Raw genomic sequence first — 22,140 nt, 5'->3', positions numbered from 1 at the left:
CATGAGCATCTAATAGTGTACAAAATATCTACAGTCCAAACTCTAAATATTGTCATTTAGGGTTCATATACATTTTCAGATGCTGGGTTTGAATTGGTTGCGGTTTGGCTCGTCTAATATTTACAAAATTACACACAAACCAATCATTGGATTAGTCACACGGCAGACTTTTGCCTGTTTACACAGCTCACTATTTAGAGAATTTGCTTGATTCAACAGTTATTATCTACAAGCCTAGGTGTTGACTGTTGACCGCAGTTGACTGTTTTCAGCTGTGCTTAAGTTTAGATTTAGAAGCTGACAATCTATTTATAGCTGTTTATCTATTTTAGGTGTTGAGCTTTAAAAGAAGGAGTTTCATCAGCTGGTGCTTTTTTCTCCAGTGGGGGTGCGTTATTTCTCACAGATGGACCGGGATGTACATTTTACTTTTTTGTTGTAAGAATCATTTTTTCATCTTGAGTGTTTAAGAAAGGGAGGGCTTAGTTTATACCAGCCTGTACACAGATGGCAATGGATTTTGTAACTCACCAGTTTGAAATGAATGTTAGTCTTATGTCCGCTGCTCTGATTTGGACTCAAATGACTTCAACAGTATGTTCAGTGCTGTGCAAGCTGTCCCATACATGTGCTATTGTTGTGTGTGGTGACGGGCAGATGTCAAAATGTATCAGAAACACCATCTTACCCGCTAAACAAGCTTTTTTTCCCCAGAGTTTTCTGTTACATTATCTTCACTTATATATATGCTTAATGACAGGATGCTCAATGAGAATCTTTACTTCTATCTTTTATGCTTTGTTACCGTTTCAAGCCAACTTTCTACTAGCTTGACGAGAATATTTGTGAAAAGTTAATATTTTAAATAAGTTTGGATTGATCACACCTGCTCACTTCAGTAAGTGCTGGGAGTTCTCATCTATGATGTCTGTGTCTTCATGTGAAAATCTAATTAGCTACATGGTGATCTGATTGTACAAGTATGAAAAGTCTGCGTCTGCCCTGAAGCCATGAGCCTGCTGTAGCTGCACCTCTGTGCCGTCTATGTTTCTATTGATCCACCATGCACACAAATAAGAACAACCTCTGACATGCACACTAACAAAAGAACACAATAACAGAGTCTTGGAACTTATTTAGCAAGATAGACTCTTCAGACAGGAGTGTTGTTTCTGTCACTCAGAGCAGAACGTGTCTGATCCAAACCTGACTTCCATTTAAAGTGATGCACGTGCTCACAAAGACATGCGTAACTTACACATATGTTTTCTCTGTTGCAAAAACCAGCATGGCTGAGGCCCCTCTTAAGTGAACATTCCTCATGAAACACACTCATGTACACGTACACACACACACACACACAAACAGAACAAACCCCGACATGATCTGACTAACATCGCCACAGGCTCCGCTGACATTTGCACAGGTGAACACTGGAGCACATGTAAACACTTGCTGTCTTTCTATCTCCCTCTCCCTCAATCTCTCCCTCTCTCTCTCTCTCTTTTTCTCTTCCTCCCTCTCTCTCTCTCTCTTCCTCTCTCTCTCTCTCGCCCTCTCCCCCTCTCCCCCTCTCTCCAGAGCTCTATTTATGAAGTTTAGCTGGTCTTACTGAGTCTCAAACATTTTGTGAAGAATTTGTGTTGATAAGTAGTTATGAAGTTAAATATTAACAAGTTGACACTCAACTTCTTAATTTATAACAACTCAAGTTGATCTCAACTTATTTCTGTGTATGTTTGCACACATTGCAAAGTCATGTTATTCACTTTGAAGTATATTTCATACATTTTTCGCTGAAAATGTAACTATAGAATCACTGAATCACCTTAACTAGGGACTTTTATGGAGTCCTTAGTTTACAGCATAAACCAGTCTGGAACCCATGATGGGCAGAAATACTTGATAAAGTTAAGAAGAGGATCATAGTTTTGGCTTTAAGAGTACATCAGTATGGACTTTAGGTTTTACATGTTTTGCATCAGGCTTCCCCGTCGGCTAGGGCGTGTGGTCCTCTGGCACGGTTTAAATGCAATTAAATGCAGACTCAACACGAAAGGGTTCAATGATGCACACAGATCAAATGACATCAATTTGAAATTCATGTTTACTGATATTAAAACATTGTTGCCCATGCACACAATTTCTTATATACTGTAATTTGTGTCGTTTTTATGATCTGCTTTGAGATTGGTGTTAGTTTAAATGACTCATGTGCTGAGATGTTTCATTCTGAAAGTGAAACACTACACTTGCTGCGGCAGTACATACAGTGTAAAATTAGAAGCAAGGCTGGGATGTTGCAGGGACTTGCATGCGCACAAAAAGAAAGAGAAGACAATCCCACCAAATGAACATTTTATTGCGTAAGTCCATCAGCCATGCATCACCTCACAGTCAGTGCAGCTGTTCAGTACGTCAATGCGGGGGGGGAAACATGGCTAAGATGCATGCACGCGGAGGCTGATTATCCGCATGAATCCTTAGTAATCCGCATGAATCCTGCAGCTTCTACCTGCATCTTGCTGAACGCAAGTTACATGCATTTGCAAATGTAGACATAGTGCATCTCTTCCATCTCACAGATCAGCACTCTGCTGTTGTATGTGTGCATGATGTGCATTTTTGAGTGCAGAAGCTCGAAGTTTCAACACAAGCTTGAGGCAGATTAGCAGCTTCAGTGAGCGTGAAGCACAGGTGAGACAAGGATCTTGGCAACTGACCTAGCAGTTTCCTAGAAATGATTAGCACAGGTATTCCGGACACGGACAGGGACACACTGATGAGGGAAGCACTGACACAAATATCTGAATAAGCTCTGTTAGAAGTTGACTATTTTGGGACAATTATAGGATATGGGAGGTTATTCTTTCAGTTCTGGGTGACATGTAAGTAAAGACTAAAAACTGCATTAACAGACAAAGTTCTGCAAATTGTGTTGATCCTGAGAAGTAAGGAGGTAGTTGGACTTGTTTATGAATTACATAATACTCTTCCACGGCTTCAGAAGAGGATGAAAGTTAAAGCGAATAGAGAGAGAGGAGAGAAATGAGGATGTATATGTGCTGATGGAAGCGTGAGATGAGGAGGGTCTGAAGCCTGGATATTGATCTAATGGGTGTTGAGCCTCATAAGCTGAAGTAATGGAGAGAGAAAGGAGTTGAAGTAAACATTAAAATCTCTTGTAAAAACTATAATCAAATTTCTTCTGTTTTGGCATCAAGGCTCTTCGTAATCATTTCCATTTGACCTAAAAATCATGTGGCCTTGTGATGATTTGCTGGGTTCAGTTTGTCGTGTGTCTGCGTGTCTGCGTGTCTGCGTGTGTGTGTGTGTGTGTTGCAATTTTTTGCTGAAAAGTTATTGAATTACGGCCCCTGTGAGAGAGAAACGAACTCAGATCTTCAAAACAGAGAGGTTTATTAGAGAGAGACAGTTGATGCAAAAATAACAAAAACAAGGGGAAAAGAATCTGAATTTGTGGAGCAGTTGTTCCATCAGTAAGTTGATCAGTGGTGTTGCATCATGGTCAGTAATGTGAAAAATATGCTGTAACTACTGAAAAAGCACGTAAATGCTTTACAGAACTTTAATTCACTCACATTTTATCAAAGAAGTTGCATCTAAATACAATCTAGCTGATAAATCTCTGTCCAGGTTGCTCTTTCTACATTCTGTAAACAGTGCACCGGTTGGTTAAATAGATAAATTCAGTTCAGTTTTAGGAATGATATCCAGCTTTAAGAAACAGCCTTGGAAGCAGGCGTTTAGCTTTGGTTTGGAATGCATCCTGCTTTTGTCTCAGTCAGGTTTCTTGGAACTTCTCATCCTACAATTAAGAGAGGTTCAATCAGATCTTAGTAATAGAATTAAATACTATTTATACTTAGTGCAAAAGGCCAACGCAGGGCTATCCCTCAATGATGTTTTTCTGTTTGTACATTCCAAGCTGCTACGCCCGGTTTTTGAAAATGAAGCTAATCCAGAAGTGCTACTAAACTGCATTTCCTCTAGTGTCCACTTGAAGCCAGCTCGAAAAGAACAGGAAGTCCCATACACTATTACGATGTCCATTGAAACAGCAGAAATACTGTTATTTAAACTGTTATTTGTGAGCAGTGTTAGCATTTTCAATATATGTATATGTGAGCAGTGTCGAATTTCGCCATCGATGGGCTTCAGAAGAGCGTTCAAAACCAATGGGTGGTGTCACTTAGACCATGTCCATGTTTTATACAGTCTACGGTTAATTCCCATCCCAAAATTGCCATGTTTTATATGGTCATTATTTAGTTTAATCATTTTTTTTGTATAATTTATGTAGTGAATGTTTTTGTGTATGTTTTTATCTCTGCTTGATGGGTAGGATTTAGGTGGCAGGGCTCAATCAACAATCAATTTATATTTATAAAGCCTAAAAACCATAACAAAAGTTACGTCAGACCAGCCGGTCTAGACTCTATTCTTTGCTTTGTCAGTTAGACTGAGAAAATGAATACACCATGAAAAAACAAGTGGCAACTAATGCAAAGACTAACTGTCTTTAAACAGGCAGAAACCTTGAGCAGAACTGGACTCACTGGAGAACCACCATTCTGCCATGACTGTTTGGGCTGATGAAGCAGGAAAAGCAGAGAGGCAAACCCAAAGAGAAGAACAGAAACAAACCAACAGAGACGATGGCACCGGGTCCAAGTGTGATTCTCCAGGTGAAGGATTACTGAGTGTCTGATTGAGAGTAAAGTGGATTGCGGTGATACAGCCTTATCTGGATTGTTATGTTTAAGTACAAGTCAGGTCTTAAGGCTAATCTTTGAATTCAGCGGTCAACAGAAGTTAAGACACTCATCTGTAGTCCTGAGCTCAATGCATTACTGAGAGAACAAAATACAATAGTAGAATAAAGGCCCATTTCATGTTATTAGATACAATAACTGGTTAATGCTATAAAAGTAGAGTCAGTGTTGATAAACTCTTAGACTTGTTGAATTCCACCAATTTGAGCCCTTCAAGATGCTCTTGTGCTGAATGTTTTGTCCATTTTGGTCTGTTGTGCTCACTTATATGTGTTATAGATTTGTTTTCTATGGAGTTAACTGATTTTTTAAAGTCTGTTTTGTTCGTCAGCAAAAATAATTGTATTGCCAATGCTTGATGTTCAGATTTTTGGGTGGACATATAAAGACAAACTCCTATGGCCAGTTAAAAACGTCAATCAGTCGACTTTAACATTATTTAGATTTTACATATTAGACATCTTGTACCACAACGACCTGATTAGATGATGGAGAAATAAAGACAAATTAACCATCCGCCACATAATGAGATGAAATGCTGCGTCATACAACATTATTCTACAAGCTAATTAGCTTCATGAATAACCTGCTGCATTTAAACAGGCTAGTTGCATTGTGAAATAAATATCAAGAGATATTCATTCAGCACTTTTTCTTTACTAATGAAGCTGGTGTGTGAAGATTACATGCAACTCTTACCTGATACTGCTCATTAATATAATAATATTATATACGAGATCATGTCATTAAGTCGCCTGGTGATGGAAAACTAAACTCCATTGATCACTCAGAGAGGACGGACATTACTTATAATTATTACATTCTTGTCTCGATCCACCTGACAGATTGCACGGACAGTGAATGTGTGTGAAGTGTCCACTCTCATTCAGTCTGTGTTTTTACATTGTGTTTTAGGCTACATAGAATTGAATGTAAAAAGTAGAAAAAAATGTTCACTTTTTAGGACAGCTTTCAAACACGCAGCTGTTTCAAGGGAGATTTGTCCATTTGAAACAATGAATACTTACATTTTAAAGCATGCAGGCTAGGCACAGCTTTGAACAAAACATTTGACTTTAACCAGTTCATACATAGGAACATATTTCTTTCTTGGAAGTGTTTATCTGTGTCTTTGATATAAAAGCTTTCAACAGCATTTGTCTGGTAGCATTCAAAACAACGCCACAACGGCTCCTCCTCCTTTCCTAAACACTCTCTACCAGGTCTACCCTCCTTTAAGCCCACTAGGCTCTGCCAATGAAAGACGTCTGATCCAACCTTTACAACAAGGTCCTAAGTATCTAACTAGACTCTTCTCTGTTGCCCCCTGGTGGTGGAATAAACTACCAAATTCAATTCGAACTGCAGCGTCCCTTTGAACCTTTAAGAAAAAGCTAAAGAACACCTACGCACGTAATGATATTGATTACGATTATGATGATGATGACGATGGTTTTGATTGATAATGACAATATTTAGGATGGTTTTAAAGCTGATTAGAATTCTTTAGAACAGCTGTCGATGTTGTGCTTTGCCTCTCTGCATTGCCTGTCATCACCTGTATCTGATCAGACTTGAAGCTGTTTGTTTGCACTTGCTGACATTGTTCCCTTTTTTCTAGATCCTTGCTTGTGTTGTTCTTACTCTCTGATGTACGTCGCTTTGTATAAAAGTGTCTGCTAAGTGAATTGTAGAGTTTTCTGGTGCAAAGCTCTCTCCGGGAGGTCAATGTTCTTTTTCTTAAGGAAGGTTCAACGTTAATATATTATTTATCCACAGACTCTTCCTAAACACGCCAGAGTAGTTTTGTTGGGTAACTCACAGTTTGGTTTGGTTTAGGAACCAGAACTTCTTGGAAAGGTTTAGATGAAAACATTGGGGTTCAGTTGATGAACTGTAAAGATAAGAATTGAAGTTGTATATTGTTCATGAAATATCTTTAGCAAGTTAAAATAAATCCCTGACAATGGACTAAGGATGTGCCCAAAATAACAGATTAATTTCCTATTCCCTACATTCTCTAGAGGACTTTGAAGTCATCAGCCCAATAGGAAAACACAACTCCCCATCTCACTGGGCTCCAAATGACACCATTGCTGTTGCAAAGCGTCCAAAATGTAAGAAAAATGTTGAAAAAATGACCTGTTGGCAATGACGTTAACAGCAATAAATGGTGTCCTTTTTCAAAAGTGATTTCAAAGATGGTTCAGTAAGCTTCAGGTGGGGACTTCCAGAGCTACAGGGGGTATTTATTGGTTTCAGAGCTGTAAATATGTACAATAAAAACCAGGAATATGTAGCCAAATGTTTATTGGTGATAAATACTTGGAGTCACACAGGAGTTGTGGTGGCTCATGGTGACGTAGACACTGCAGCTTCATCCAGTTCTGTTTCTATTTTCAGGTCACAGCAGCATCTGAATCGTCACATGAAAAATTGATTTTTCTTGAGTAATTAACCATTTAAGTGTGATGCTCAGAGGAACACCATGACTGCCTTGAGAAACATGCTTCCTGTTTGTGTCAAATCTGTTTTTCTTTTTGGGGACAAGTCAGTTTAATAAAAGATGTATGCACCTACCACAGAGCTATCGATGATAACCTAACCCTCAAACACACAAGTTGGGCGTGAGCACTAGTTATGAATTTCATGTCATGAATAGAACTTCTCAGAATGTGAGAGGATTCCTCGCATTCATGTACAGGTCATCAGACAGTTCCCAGAGGCATCAGATGTTTGTTCTTGTCCAAACCTGCTCCTTTAGTCTTCTACAGTGTGCACAGAGAGAGAGAGAGTGTTTACTCCACAGAGCCGACAGACGAAAGCTAGAGACAAATCTACTTCAAAAGCTTCTGGAAAATGTAAAGACTTTGAGAAGAAAAGTTTTCAGCTAGGGTGTTACCTCCACTGATTCCAGTTTCTACTGACAGCAGGGTCAAGAATAACACAGTGAAAGTTGGGATTTGAATTGAGCGAGTTTGTAGAGAGGGTTGTTAAACACGGGCAGACAGTGCTTCAGCTCTTTGAAAGGCTGGATTCTAAGATGAGGAAAAAAGCCGTCCATCATTGCAAACACGAAACATAAATTTAGAGACAAGAAAACATATTAATAATTTCATCTCATTGTACAGTGTTCCCCTTTGTTATTTTTTTTGTATTTTATCTTTGCTTTAATACAGTGCATAGCTTCTGTACAGTTTATTTTAATTTACTTAGCTGTTGCTACAACTTATTTATTTATTTGTACTTTTTTTCTTATAATGCTATTCTATTTTATATATAATTTTAATGTTTTTGTAGAAGCTGACTCAGGGAGAAAGGCACAAGAATTCCAATGTACCTGTACTGTCCTGTACCTGTGCAAATGGAAATAAACATCTATTCTATTCTATAAATCAAGCTAATTGGAATAATTGCTCACATGTTAGGCATAGTATCATAGGCATAGTATCTCCTCAAATTAACGCATTTTATCAAAACAGAGTGAATTCCTGATGTGATTTATTTATCTATCTTGAAATCCACATAATGTACATGCTCCTCTGTCAGAGAAGTATTTTTTTAATTTGCCCCTAAAATATCTTTAGTCAGTTTTAAGTGGTTTTTCAGCTGGAGTGTTTGAGAAACTCTGACGATCATTTGTCTCCCCCTGAAACCTCTTTGACAGTAATCACTGAACGGTCATTGTGAGACTAGTTTTGTTCTTGCGTTAATGTACAACGCCCGACAGCAGAAGACAAAAGTGTAGAGATTCTAAGGACGACATGAGTATTCATAACCTTTTCTTTAAAAAAAATTCTGCTAATTATTATTATTATTATATTATTTTTCGTTACATTTCTAAAGTTAATTTTGTGTTTTTTGCCTTGAAAGGACAGCTGAAGAGAGTGTTGTTGTTTGTTGGGAGGAGAGACCCGGGGGCTGACATCCTGAGGTCTGATTCGAACCCACAGCAAGGACTACAGTATAGCCTCTAGACATAAGGGTGCGCGACATAACCACTGGGCTATCTGGCGCTCTGTTTTTTTGTTTTTGTTTTTACTTTTGAGGTCAAGGCGGCTGCTGTGTCTTAGTTGGTAGAGTCGGTCGTCTCTCAATCAGAAGGTCGAGGGTTCGATCCCCAGCTCCTGCTACAACATGTCCGATGTGTCGTTTGGCAAGACACTTAACCTCGAGTTGCTCCCACTGCTTCTTCAGCCGCGTATGAATGTGTATGAATGGGATAAGTTATTTCTGATGGTCACTTTACAGAGCAGCCTCTACCATCAGGGTGTGAATGTGGAGGTGTGACCTCAAGTCTCAAGTCCCTTTACCATTTATTTATCTTTTTATTCCACTGGTGTTTAACCATGTTACTCTGCTACTCAACATTTGTTGTGCCTTGTTTTGGTTCTTTAAATCTTATTAAAGATTAATTTATTTGAGCCCGGGATCAAAAGTTATACAATGGGACTGAACTGTCGGTTCCATTTTATTCCTGACTGATTTATCATAGTCGAACTTGGGCCCGGACCAACGTCCAAGGACTCGGGCTCTGGGGTCTAGACGGACCTGCAAGACCTCAACACCTCGCTGTCTTATTCACTGAGAATCAAATGTATCTGCTAAAAGCTCCAGAAATGTACATACCATTCTCTCCCGCACCCATAAAGTTGTCTTGCCCCGTTCAGTTAGCTCTTGCTTAGCGTCTACGCTTGCAGGGCTGGGCTCCCTCGTGCCGACTGAGCCCAGTTTAGCACACATAAAGATGATGAGCCAGGAGGTGAGGGGGAACTTTTCATGTTTATTGCCAAACTTACCGAACAGTTTCACCATTTAAAACAAAGCTTCCTCGTTGAAAGGAGCAAGCGAGGGCAACTCCAAAAATAAATACACCTGAACCCTCTTCATGTGTAATAGTTTCAGACCTCTCCAGACATGCACATGAACTTTCTGGTTCAACGCAAAATCATAACCAAATCATTTATTGAAGTCGTACAGAGGCGGAATAGTATTCTTGACTCACTGTAATTTATCCACACTTCACGTGCGGCTTTTAGTGCTGCTGTTTGTTAATTAGACGCTTTTTGCATTGAAGCGGAATTGCATAGAGAGGGCCAATATGACCCCATATGACTGCATACTGGCTCATTTTAATACTTGATCATATGACCAGAAACGCTGTTTTCTCTGCAGCCCAGTAAGTGGTGCATTTAATCTTTGCAAGCGTTTTGTGATTCAGACAATGTCTTTTCTCTAAAAAAAAAAAAAATAGTTTTAAGTACTAACAAGAATAATGTTGGACATTTTCAGATGTTGTGTTGATCAAGCCAAACAAAAGTAGACTGAAAGGGAATAAGTAAATGCAGACCGTTTATGAGCAAATGGACCGTGGTGCCTTTTAAACAAGTAGACTTGCTAATCTTAAAATCTGTCTGAACACCATTATGTTTGTGCATTTTATCTTTGGGAAGCATTAAGCATCTGTCAGCTCTGCTCATCTGTCTTTGCTTAATCAGCCTCTCACATACTGCGACTTTATATGACTAAGTATATACCCTAATCAACTCCTAAATTAGAGCTGACCCTGACCTTTGATGTGTGTCCTAAGGTAACTTGTAGTTGAAGTGAGGACATGAAGTGTTCCCAGTTGGAAGGCGTTTCCTCTTGTGGACTTGAGCTCTGATAGTAAACACAGAAGCTGAGGACAGCATGCAGGACACACATGTACACGCCCGCTCAAAGTCTCATTAACAACCTCCCCGCTGTGAAAGTTATCGCTCTCCTGCTGTACCTCATTTGTCTCCATGAGCGAAGATGTCAGCATCACACACTACAGAAAAGTCATTTAAAGCAATGATTATAGCAGCAGGAGGGGAAATTAATTTGTCTGACTTGTTGGAGTTTTCACAGGCCGGGCTCTACATTTATGAAATGATCCTTATTATTCTTATATTTAGACTTAATTTGAGGCAAAACTCTAAGTTTGTGTCAGAAAAAGCTCCTTTTACACATGCTCATTGACATTTTCAGAGTGGGCTGAAATGTTCACCTGCACTTCAACTGCCACAAGAAGTCAGGGAGAGCCAATGTCTGGACGCAGCAGGTGATATTTAAAGTTTATGTCAAGCCACCAGCGTGGAATTGACGAGATCTTTGATCACATAGAAGCTGCGTCATACTTCTCATGTATGTAATTTTTCAAACTCTTCTGTCGATACATGAACACTTAGTTACAAATAAAAGCAAAAAAGTCATCATTGGACTCTGTTGCACCGTTGTTTGGCCGTCCCTACATATGTTGTAACATTACACTGTGACTTCTGAATAATTTTTAGCCTTCTAAAATCCCCACCTCAATTTCAGCTCCCCTTTTATTGGAGATTGTATGTTTACAGTCACTAGAAGTTTGATAATATAAAACGACATTGGCAAGCAAGGTTTCTGAGCACAGCCGAGTTGCAGAGCTAATATTTCGAGGCCTGGATGTGGAGGAACGAGCAACTCAGGAAAATTAGACGTGTAGGCTGTCCTGGACCTTTTCTAGAAATTTTAAGGCATGCATGTGTGAAAGGGGCTAGGATTTCTCGTTGTGTTGTGTAGAATTGTGTTTTTTGTCCTGTCCCATATCAAAAGGAAAAGGATCAAAATAGTCCCTGTATCTACAAGTCTTGAGGTGAGGTCTTCTGATGAACAAATGCATCTCTAGAAGAATTATCTAACATTGCAGTGTTAGATAAAGTAGAAAAAAGGCTGGGGCACATAGAACAAGTGCAAGAAGGAGGAATACAGTCTGCAGCTGGGGTTGGGCACTAATCACATCTGCTTAAACAGCTGAGAGGAACTCTTACTTTATGTCAGCGACCCCTGTGGTTAAAAGCCGTTCATGTGGTGTCATAAAAACCTCATCAGGCTAAGGCATGCTTTTAGTTTAGAAAGGAGTGAAAGGAAGACGCAACTTTTATTTTTTCACACCCTTTTTCTTTTTCTTGAGCGAAGCAGTTTGCAGGATGCATAACTATGAGGTAATGTGTCTATATATGGCTATCACTCTACTTTGCTGATCCTGTCCTGTACATGCATGGGAAATATCTGTTCAAAATCTGCTCCTGCTGCCGTTAAAGTCTCAGTTCAGTTCAGTGTCGAACTTCATCTGGGAAATGTAAACATGGACTATTTGTATTTTCACTGATCTTGTTTTTTGCATGGAAGTGTCCGTATTAAAATGTTTGTTTCCTAACAAGTTAAATCTCCCAACAATTGGTTTGAATTTGCTTTATTTTCAACAAAATACAGAGATCAGTGTTTTCAAAGGGACAATTTTGTGTTTTAATTGGGTTTGTTATTCATAAAGTTTAAAATATTAGCATGGCCGAGTGCTAATGCTAGCTTAGCTAAGTTTTTTACTAATAAAAAGTCATGATGAATAAATGCTTTGCTTAGAATAACAATCTCATGAGACAGCTCAAATCAAACTTGTCCACTGGTAACTGAAGTTTTATGTGTTAAAGCATAATTATTAGGAAAACTATGATCCAGCTTACAAAAGAGTTATGAAAATATTATTGCCGCTTGTTTAATCGATATGAAGCCTGACAAATGTCCTGAACAGAAATAAATGAGGGTGTCGAGTAAAGACAGCTGACAAACTCTGTGCCCCCCTCCAGATTTCTGCTTTAGGCTAGCAGCTAAAGGCGACATTACCTTGTGGTAATGAATGGGCCAGGCTTTGAAAATAAGGAATGCATGAAATAAATAGGTTCTGCCTCAGATTTCCCATTGGACTCTTGCATGTGTGTTGATTAATGAGTAATTTATACATTTTAATACTTAGTTTAAGGATGGATCATCTGTATCTGACATTGTTTGTGTGCGAGTGCATGTGTTATTAACAGGAGAAAAATGTAGGTTTTGTACTTTGAGAATGAAATATTTTTTGAGACTGTTGGCATCTTGGTAGGAATGTTATTTACAGTTTGATTAAGTGCACTGAAGTCTCTCATATTTTGATTTATCTACGCTGCTTTACAGATATTGTCCTGTGTGTATAATTGCTCAGACAAGCAGTTATCGACAGGTTTAGACTGACAACAGCTGCAGGAGGACACGACAGATTCACAGGACACTTTTGTACAGTGAACCACACTATGACATAATAATCGTGTCCTAGTGAGTGAGTGTTCACGGGGTGAAGACGGTGTGTTGAAGCAAAAGAAGCATGAGGTGCAAACAAACAACGCAGCGCTGTCACGCCTCTGTTACTTCCTCTGCTGTCAGCTCAGCACAGGAACAAGTTTGACCACCATTCTGCCTCTGGCTTTTACTCTGATGTCGAGGAATATCAGTCTGAATGAAACTTGATGTGTTTTTATGGTCATGTGATAGTCATGTTTTTCAAAGCATGTAGCTATATATCAATGTGTTTTCTTAGTATTTGATGTCAAATGTGAAATGAATAATGAATTCCCTCCAAAATTTAAATTCATTTTGAAAGTTAGGTGTTTGATGTGAAAATTATTAGCGTTTGTTTTTTTGTCCATATCAACAATATTTCATACTTCGAGTTAGCTGCGTAACATTTTTTGGAATTCTTCCTCATAAAATATCCTGAACTTTGGGCAGTGATGCTGTCGTTTACTAACTGTATGCTACCTCAAATAGGTTTCCCCGCCATTTCCTAGTTTTGCTGTCCGATTCTTGCATGCACAGTTGAAGTCTTTGCAAGTTTTTGAAGTAGGCATTTGTGTGTGTGTGTCTGTGTGTTTTGTGTAGTTTGTAGAGATGAAGAAAGCTATTAGCATGTGTGAGCGTGCTTTTGTGCGAACATGTTTTTTTTCTGAGCCATTGATTGTAAGGTGACATTGCTGATGAACAGATGCCCCTCAATACAGCAGCTTTCATCCAGCTGTAACATCACTGACGGGAACAATTCACCTGTTTTTTGTTCACCGCCGTCTGTTTTGTCCATTATCACCTTTCTTTCTCCTCCTCTCTCTGAAAGACATCCAGAGAACGTGTGTGTGTGTGTGTGTGTGTGTGTGTGTGTGTGTGTGTGTGTGTGTGTGTGTGTGTGTGTGTGTGTGTGTGTGTGTGTGTGTGTGTGTGTGTGTGTGTGTGTGTGTGTATCACATTACAATCTGCATCACCACCTGCTTATCTGTGTAAATACTATAATTATCATGTTTGGAAGAGAAGTCAAGTTTGTTCTTTGACTTTGTCCTTTTTGAAAGGGAACACTGTTAATTGTTTATCAGCCCCGACATCAGACAGTGTTGTGTTATGAATGCCATCTGTTTTAATTTTTAAGTTCTTGTGAGCTAGCCTGTGAACATTGTGTTGCATTGAGCAGCTTGTACACTCTTTAAGTTTGGTGGAGATGAAAAAAAATAAATAGTTTGTTGTATGGGTGGCCACACACATGACATAAGTTGTTGTGTGTCTCATGGCTGCTAAAATAAGCTAACTAGCTAAAAGGTTTACCATACAACTTTGAAGGCATGTTCATATTACATGTCATCACTTACTGCACAGTTAAAAGGTTATTTTCACTGCCCTCTAGTGGCAGACTGAATTTGAAAGCTATATAGACTAATCAAATGAATGGATGACATGGCGCTCCATTCCAACCAAGTTTCCCATCAGTGAAACTGTTCATAGCCATTATTGAGAGACTTCCTGGATTTTGCTAATTTTTTGAAGTTGCTGAATGAGGCTTTGTCAGTAAGCTTTCCTTCAGGAAAAGAAAAAGGCATACAGTTTTCTGAGAACTACTCCACGTTTGTAACACCTCCTTACCCACCACCAGCTCCCTGGCCCGTGCTGATTGGGAATGAATATGTGGCTCCATTACATCTCATTTTAGCATTCACTTTAGAAAAATCTCCCAGACATGGTGCTCGTCCTGCTGATCATAGCAGAGTTTTTGAGCTCTGTGGAAGTGAAAATTAGCATCCAAACACACTGATAAAGCTTGTTCTATCATTGGGCGTGTTTGATTGATATGTTAAAGAGTAATTGGCACCATTGACAGGACAGAAGCCTTAGAATAAGATCAGCCAAAAACAATAAACTGTAGTATGAACAGCCGCTTCAGGTAGAGGCTGGTTCGTTAACATTGTTGAAAATGCAGCTTTCAAATGAAGCAGGGTGTTACCTCGAAGAATCATCCAGCTGGTCCAGAGATTCAACTTTCCCGTTCAAAAAAAAAAACTACCTCTCAAACGAGTACATATCACATTTACTCTAAAACCAAGAAATGTCTTTCACCTCGATGAACATAATTTACACGTTTAAAGAGGAATGGCAACAAAACATAGTGTGCAAATGTTGGATTCAGGTCTCGTTTTTCCCCTTTTTAAATGCACTTGCATGTATTACTCGGAACAAAATGATGGGTGTTTAATGGCTGCATGGTATGTTGTACATGTAGCTGCAGGTTAGTTCCCGTTGGAGTGTTTCCATTCTAAGCTTCACACACACTCTTACATACACAGTCACACACTGCTGCTGCTTATTTACATTGCGGTTTGTCGAGTTCAAGCCAGAGGTTCCCACAAATCCCCCCGAGACTTACACACTTCACCCCTTAGAAAATCCCCTTCGGGCAAGTTCAGGAGACGTGGGGATCGTCTTATTTCTGTGATTTTTTATTTGGATTTTCACAAAAAGATAATTGTGACTTTGAGGAGTCTGACCAAATCTAATAACTTGTGTTCAGTTCCAACAGAGTACAGGTGCAAGGTGCAGTTTGCACCAATTGGGAAAATAGTTTAAAAGGACTTTCATATTCTCCCTAAGCTGTATGTTTTAGCCACTGCTGCTGCTCTGATTGCTGACCTTGTCCTACCTTTGCCTCATTTCAACCCCTCCCCCTTTTAACTTTTAGCCCCTTGGAAGGCACAGAGAAAAAAAAAATCTGGAACAAGTTTATGGTCTCAACCAGTAGTTTTCCACACTGTAGAATGATTTGCTGTAGGGCATGACTACCTGTATTTCACAAGTCATAACTTAACTCAGTGACGTGACTACTGGTTACCACTTCTGGTCCAAGAAAAACAAGATAGTGATCTAGTCTAGTCTCTGTAAGAAAGACATAACCCTGCATAACCCTTAAAAGTTCTCTCTCTTTGTGTTTGCAGATCTTACAGGTGAATCTAGTGATGTCCATCCTGCTGTATGTGATGGTCCTCGTGTACCTCTATGGTATCCAGGCAACCACCATGGACAGCAGTCAACAGGGACAACAGCAGGCAAGTCCCGACCCCTTAAACTCCCTGATCATCCAGCTGCTTCAGGCCGACCTGACGAAGGGCAGGACCCGGGGGAACCAGAGCCAACAGGGGAAGAGTCGACACAGCGAGCCCCAGGACACACTGCCTCCTCTACTCAGTGAAAACTTTCCGCTGGAGGAGCAGAACGATGCGGATCAGTGGGGGACGGAGGGTCGCAGTGGTGGGAGCAGTGAAGACTTTATTGACCAGGAGGTGATGTTGTTGAACTCGGACATTCTCAGGCAGCACAAGCGGTACAACTCACCTCGGGTGCTGCTAAGTGACCGGCCGCCACTGCAGCCTCCCCCGCTGTACCTCGCGGACGATTTTGTAGACAGCGCTGCGGCGGGAAACAAGACGCGAAAGAAGCGATACGCCGAGCACAAGAGCTACAGGGGGGAATATTCTGTGTGTGACAGCGAAAGCCAGTGGGTGACGGATAAAACCCACGCTATGGACACCAGGGGGGACCCTGTTACTGTTCTGGCCAAAATTAAAACCAGTGCCACGCAGGACATCAAACAGTACTTTTATGAGACACGCTGTCGGACCCCAAGGCCGTTTAAAGGTGGCTGCAGGGGTATTGACGACAAGAACTGGAACTCGCAGTGCAAGACGACACAGACATACGTTCGAGCGCTGACTCAGGTTCGGAATTCGGTGGGCTGGAGGTGGATACGCATAGACACTTCCTGCGTCTGTGCGTTGTCAAGGAAACGTCACAGGACGTAATCATTACCACACACGCCCTGCTGAGGACTACCTGTTTGGATTATATTCCCTGTTAAGGATCTATTTCCTGTGCACAGTGCTCCCACCACAGGATTATGTGTCACGGTGGTTAAGAGCAACTTTCTGCTAAAAAACAATACTTTCACTGAAGAAACCATGGGTCCATATATGATATTTCATGTTAATGTGCTGCAAATCCACGAAACAGTGCGGCGCCCGCTGTTGACGGAAGAACTTGTTTAAGAGGGGTCGGGGAGGGAGGAAGTGAGTGCGTGTGTAGGGGGGATATGTAAATATAAATTATTTAAATTATATGAAATGCATGTAGTTTATACATGTTTATCTATCTATATATGACATATGAATATATTTGTGTTATTTATTGAAAGAAGTCTTCTTCTAAAGGAAAAAAAAAAAGTCTATAAAAAGGAATGAGAAATGCTATGGACTATAACACAGAGCTGGGCTGCAAAGGTGCTTCACAGTAAGACTTTACACGTGCCTTGACCACAGCAGAGACATAGGACTTGGTAACTCAAACACAGCAGTGGCTACAAATGTTTCAGAGGTGAATCTGTTTAATCTAGGGACGATCCTTTCCCATGGACAAATATGGAGCCCCTATTATTAGAACTAGCCCTCAAGGAAAAAAAAGATACAAGGCATCATACGACCAAAACACACATTTATGATTCATGACCAAACTTATGCATTACACTGTGTTTCCATACTGTTTTGTTTTAACACACTAAAAAGACAAATATATTCCTCTGGGAGACACTTTCTTTAAAATTGAAGATAAGAGTTATTCTTGTGGAATCCGACCGGGATGAAAGAAAATCCAACTGTTTGGTTTCCTCAGACCAAGTTTTACTCTCAACTGTTATCATGAGCTGTTATCGTTTCTTCCTATCAATAAAAACCTATATTTCTTAAAAACGGCAAATGTCATTAACAAATGCTTGCAAAAGTAGAACAGTCCACCTTAAAAAAAAGTCATTTGAACAGCTGCTGCTGTTTGCATTGGAGGTAAAGATGAAGTACAAGGTTGAAACAAGGTAATTTATCAAAGTAATAGTTATTATTAGGCCTCTGCAGCAATCCGTCACACTGCTCCTATCTGTGTGGAAAATGGAGTTGGGTTATATTACTGTGTCTCAAACTTCAATACCAGAATGGTTTTGTTGCATCTGACCTCCTCAACTGAAGAAAAGAGGAGACGTGAGGTTTCCTTTTATAATCAGCTGGACTAATATAATGGTTTAAGTAAAGTACTGTTTCTGGTAATAGTCTACATTTTTTTACATATTTCCTGAGAACAAAAAACAAGAACAAGACAGCCTTGGGATTGTATTTATCTGTGCCAGAGAGCCTCATTGTTTGGTTTGGGTTTAAATTGAAAAACACATTTAAAAAGCTGCACTGTTGCACTGGATGATGTGTAACTCTGATCTCACTAATATGGGAAATGTGGTTTATTGAGCTTAGACTACATGCATCATGCAGTTAATATACAACAACACTGCGACCAAAAACCAACCCTGAACAACTCGAAGATACCCATGCATCAAGCACTCCTGTAAATAATCATGTCAAAAAAAGATGGGCCTTTGTAAGTCTTTGTTTCTAGTTTTTAAAGTATATTTAAAGGGAGATTCTGCTGTATGAAAGTGCAGTAGGTTTAGACAGACTTGGGATTTCTGAGTTGGCAGATGCAAGACGACCTGCATGCTACAGCTGCAAAGTAATAATTCAAGGCAAATATACGTAAAACAGGTTTCATGCAGAATGGATGAAAGACCAAAGTTTTAAAGTTTTTGATTTGAAAAAAAAAGTAACACAAACAATATGAGGGACAAAATGTATTACTTTCAGTAAAATGTTTAAGTGACTCCTTCGGCTTCTTGGTCCTTGCATCATTAACTCATGTATCAAAGAACATCTATTAAAAACATCAAACGTCTCAGATTGCGGGACAGCTTTATGCAAAGATTCCCTACAAAAAGGACCTTTTTAATAACAAGCCAATTTCCAACCAGAAACAGGTGTTACATTGTTCTCTTCATTGACAACAGACTGGATTTACAAAAACAATAGTTAAAACATGCAGAAAATTGAAGTTGCTTGTTTATAATTGTTCAACCACTTGGGTTTATTTTTATTGTCGAGGAAAGTTTAGCTCATATCCAACACAATGACAATCTAAACCTATCAACGGCAAAAATAATACCTTTTGTAGACAGAGAAAGATCTGGGTCTTCAGTCAGAACAAATGGACTTGGTGATAAGAACAAGAAGGGCCATTATGTCTAATTCAAAGTTAGAATTTGCATGCAGTTGGACAAAGTGGACTGAGCGTGTTAGTCCGACTAAAACTGGACTTTTAAATTGCAAATTTAGTACGACTGATATGAAAGTTTAATTTCTCAAAGTCTGAATAACACACCTAGATCATGCGATTGGGGATCAATTTAGTCTTGCATGTATACGTCTCAATGAGACCCAAACTGGTGTGATGCGCATGCTCCATAGTTCCCATGCCTACAATGATGTCTGCCTTCAGATATCACTATAGGTTAGAGAGATTTGCACCAGAAGTAAACCAGTTTCCTGTTTGCTTACTTGTTAGCAAGGCCAACTTCTCCTGGATCAATAGTAACCAGGAGAAGGTTCAGGACTAACCGGCTTGGTGGCATATATACAGTTTATCGCCACCTACTGTAGCGGAGTTGGTAATACTTCTTGTATACTGAATAGAATACATGCTTGTATACTGTGACAAGGACAGTGGTCCAATTAAAAGGCCTAGTCAAGCTAACCATGCACTTAGAGGCACTGAGTGAGAATGGCTAATGCTTGGTTAGTTTTGGTAATATTTGACATGCAAAATGACGACAACCTTATTTTAAAAATGTGACTGATACAGCTCCCTAAAATCTGTGTTATCCTTCGTGTTGTGTTCAGGCACTGATCAGCCAGAGAGAGGAACAACGATGGTTGGGGTTTGATCACAGTCTGATCAATAGTAATTTATTCAGCAATCTGATTAGATAATTTACACCTCAGTTATCTTGCCAGTTGTAGCACACAGTGTGATATCACATGGCACCAAATCTCTATCAAATGGGGTCAGTGGTCAAAAGACATGAAGTTTTCTATAGAAACGATAGGAAGTGACAGAACATGTGTGTATGTGAGTCTATAACAATGATCGTTCAGAGTAAAAAAAATCAAACATTTTGCGTATCAAACAACCAGCTGCCTCACATTATTTCACTCACATTACAGACGTATTGTTCCGACTGAATGGTTAAAATCAATTATCTGAATCTAAAGGGACTTTAAGAATGGCTCCCATTGTATGCAGCAGTCATAGAGGATGAACTCAAAGTCAAACTCCAGGGATGATTATCACCATGGACCTCTTATTATCTGATGTTAGTTCCAGTAGTTTATAACTGTGAAAGACACAAGGCAGGTTTAGAGTCTGAATATTCTTCTTTGTCTATCTTCAAATTACAGAAACAACCCCAAACAAAGCTGCTTTAAAAAAATGAAGGTTTCATAATGTCAAATGCTTTTAATGACATTTTTCAATGCTTTGAAGCTAATCTGATTTCATGAAAAGAAAACTTGTTGAGAAACACTGACATAGAGACATACATGCAAAGAGACACAAGTTTGAAAAATCAAATAAAGCAAATCCCCCAAAAATGTGCAGTGAATGAGAAACAGATCAGAGGCAGTGTGATTGACAAACATATGAATCAGTCATTATCAAATTCCTCATAGGTCACTGCAGAGCAAAGAGTGTGTTAAGAGTAGGTATGTAACAGCTTCCACTTTAAGAGTGATAAATAACAAGTGAGTGCTTGCGTGACAGCAACACTTTGTCCCGGGTTACTATGCGGTGTGAGTCATCCTCCTTGAGTATCAGTGAAAGCAATAAGCAAGTCTTCTAACGGCAGATTCCACCGTGTTGTCAACAGTGGAGTGGCTTTCAGGAATAAAGTATTTTTCAAAATGGAACTACAAGTTTTGGGATTTTTCTTCTGAGCATATCGCAAACAACAATCAAGTCAGGAGTTGCCACTCATGCTTGGTCACGCTTAATTTTTGTCAACAAATCTTTGGCTAGAAGAAAAAGAAAAAAAAACTGAAAGTAGACTTCTTTCTTTCTTCTTCTTTACCTTCTTTGGGTCACTCCCGAGCTCCTCATGTTGTTTTCTGCATTGTTCTCGACCATACAACAAATATGTGATGACATGTCCAGATGTTTACAAGAAATACAACAAGGTCTGCAGGGAATATTTTCTGATCTAAATTTGTGATTTCAGCTCTGGATAACACATTTATTTGTTTTCATTGTGAATTTTGCTTCCCACAGAGAGAAGAAGGCGACAACAAAGCTGGGAGAGTTGGTCTGTAATAGATTACTCTCTTGACCAAAAATAGAAAAAAAACAAATGTTGCTTTTCTCCCATTTTAACTATTTTTGTGACATGTTTAGGTTTTTTGTTTGCTTAAATGCACCCTGGGGAATTAAAGTAAGGCAGTAAATGGAGTGGATGGACATTTCTCTAAATAACTCCATTAGTTCATTGACTTTGCAAAACTTGAACTATGATCATAACCGTTGTTGTTTAGAAACCAGATAAGTTGACAATAAAATTGTTTTTATAAATTTTACACCACGAACATGTTTGTTGGCAGGTGACATCAAGTTAGCAATTCCACATACCATTCTGTTGATGCACAAGGCTTCTATCCTGATTTCTGCTCAGGATTTTAAAGAAATGAAGTAAATTATGGAGAAGCTGTCCCTGAACCTTGGATTTCCACTTCAAGTGCCTTATATCAGGGCACATGCTACTGCACAAACCCAGTACAGTCAATATGAATGTTGTATGCAAGTTCTATAAGTGTTTGAACTTTGTGAGCACACAGCAGACATACTTTCTGCAGCTTTTCTGCAGATTGTTATTGTGACGGTCACTACCTTGACTTAATTACCAGGATATTACTAATTAGTTCTGCCTCTCTTATTCCTAGAGGACTCAGCTGGTCCAATTTAGAGCACAGGTTGCTCTCAGGGCATGAAAACCGGACCATAGGGTGTGTCTCTCTCCACATTCATACTACTGACCGACACACTCCATGTTTGCAGTTCTCATATCATTTGTTTACTTTCGTACAATAAATCATTATTATTTGCAGTTAACTGATGTCCTTTTGCATACTTGTCATGGCACTTGAGCCAGATTATGACGTTAGTTACAATCATCTGTGTTCAACAAAAGCATGAACACCAAGTGCTGAAACATTGCTTGTTCGTTTAAAAATCTGGGAAAGTAATCCAGGAA

At 39.4% G+C, this 22,140-nt stretch overlaps 1 protein-coding gene across 2 annotated transcripts in view; it reads left to right on the top strand.

Annotated features, from left to right (window-relative positions):
- The window catches only part of ntf3 (neurotrophin 3), a 48,711-nt gene extending 26,787 nt beyond the window's left edge, over nt 1-21,924 (top strand). Inside the window, exons 2-3 of one of the 2 annotated variants that reach the window (XM_065951551.1) lie at nt 4,552-4,709; nt 15,914-21,924. In XM_065951551.1, coding sequence (XP_065807623.1) covers nt 4,617-4,709; nt 15,914-16,777 — 957 coding nt within the window. In that variant the 5' untranslated portion in view covers nt 4,552-4,616 and the 3' untranslated portion in view covers nt 16,778-21,924. The remainder of the gene's footprint in view (nt 1-4,551; nt 4,710-15,913) is intronic. The other variant, XM_065951552.1, reaches the window with a different exon arrangement.
- Nucleotides 21,925-22,140: the final 216 nt, after the last annotated feature.

The sequence above is a fragment of the Labrus bergylta genome, chromosome 23 (assembly GCF_963930695.1).
Source record: "Labrus bergylta chromosome 23, fLabBer1.1, whole genome shotgun sequence".
NCBI classification, from domain to species: Eukaryota; Metazoa; Chordata; class Actinopteri; order Labriformes; family Labridae; genus Labrus; species Labrus bergylta.
The sequence above is the reverse complement of the archived record's forward strand: the minus strand, read 5'-3'. Positions and strand labels throughout refer to the sequence as shown.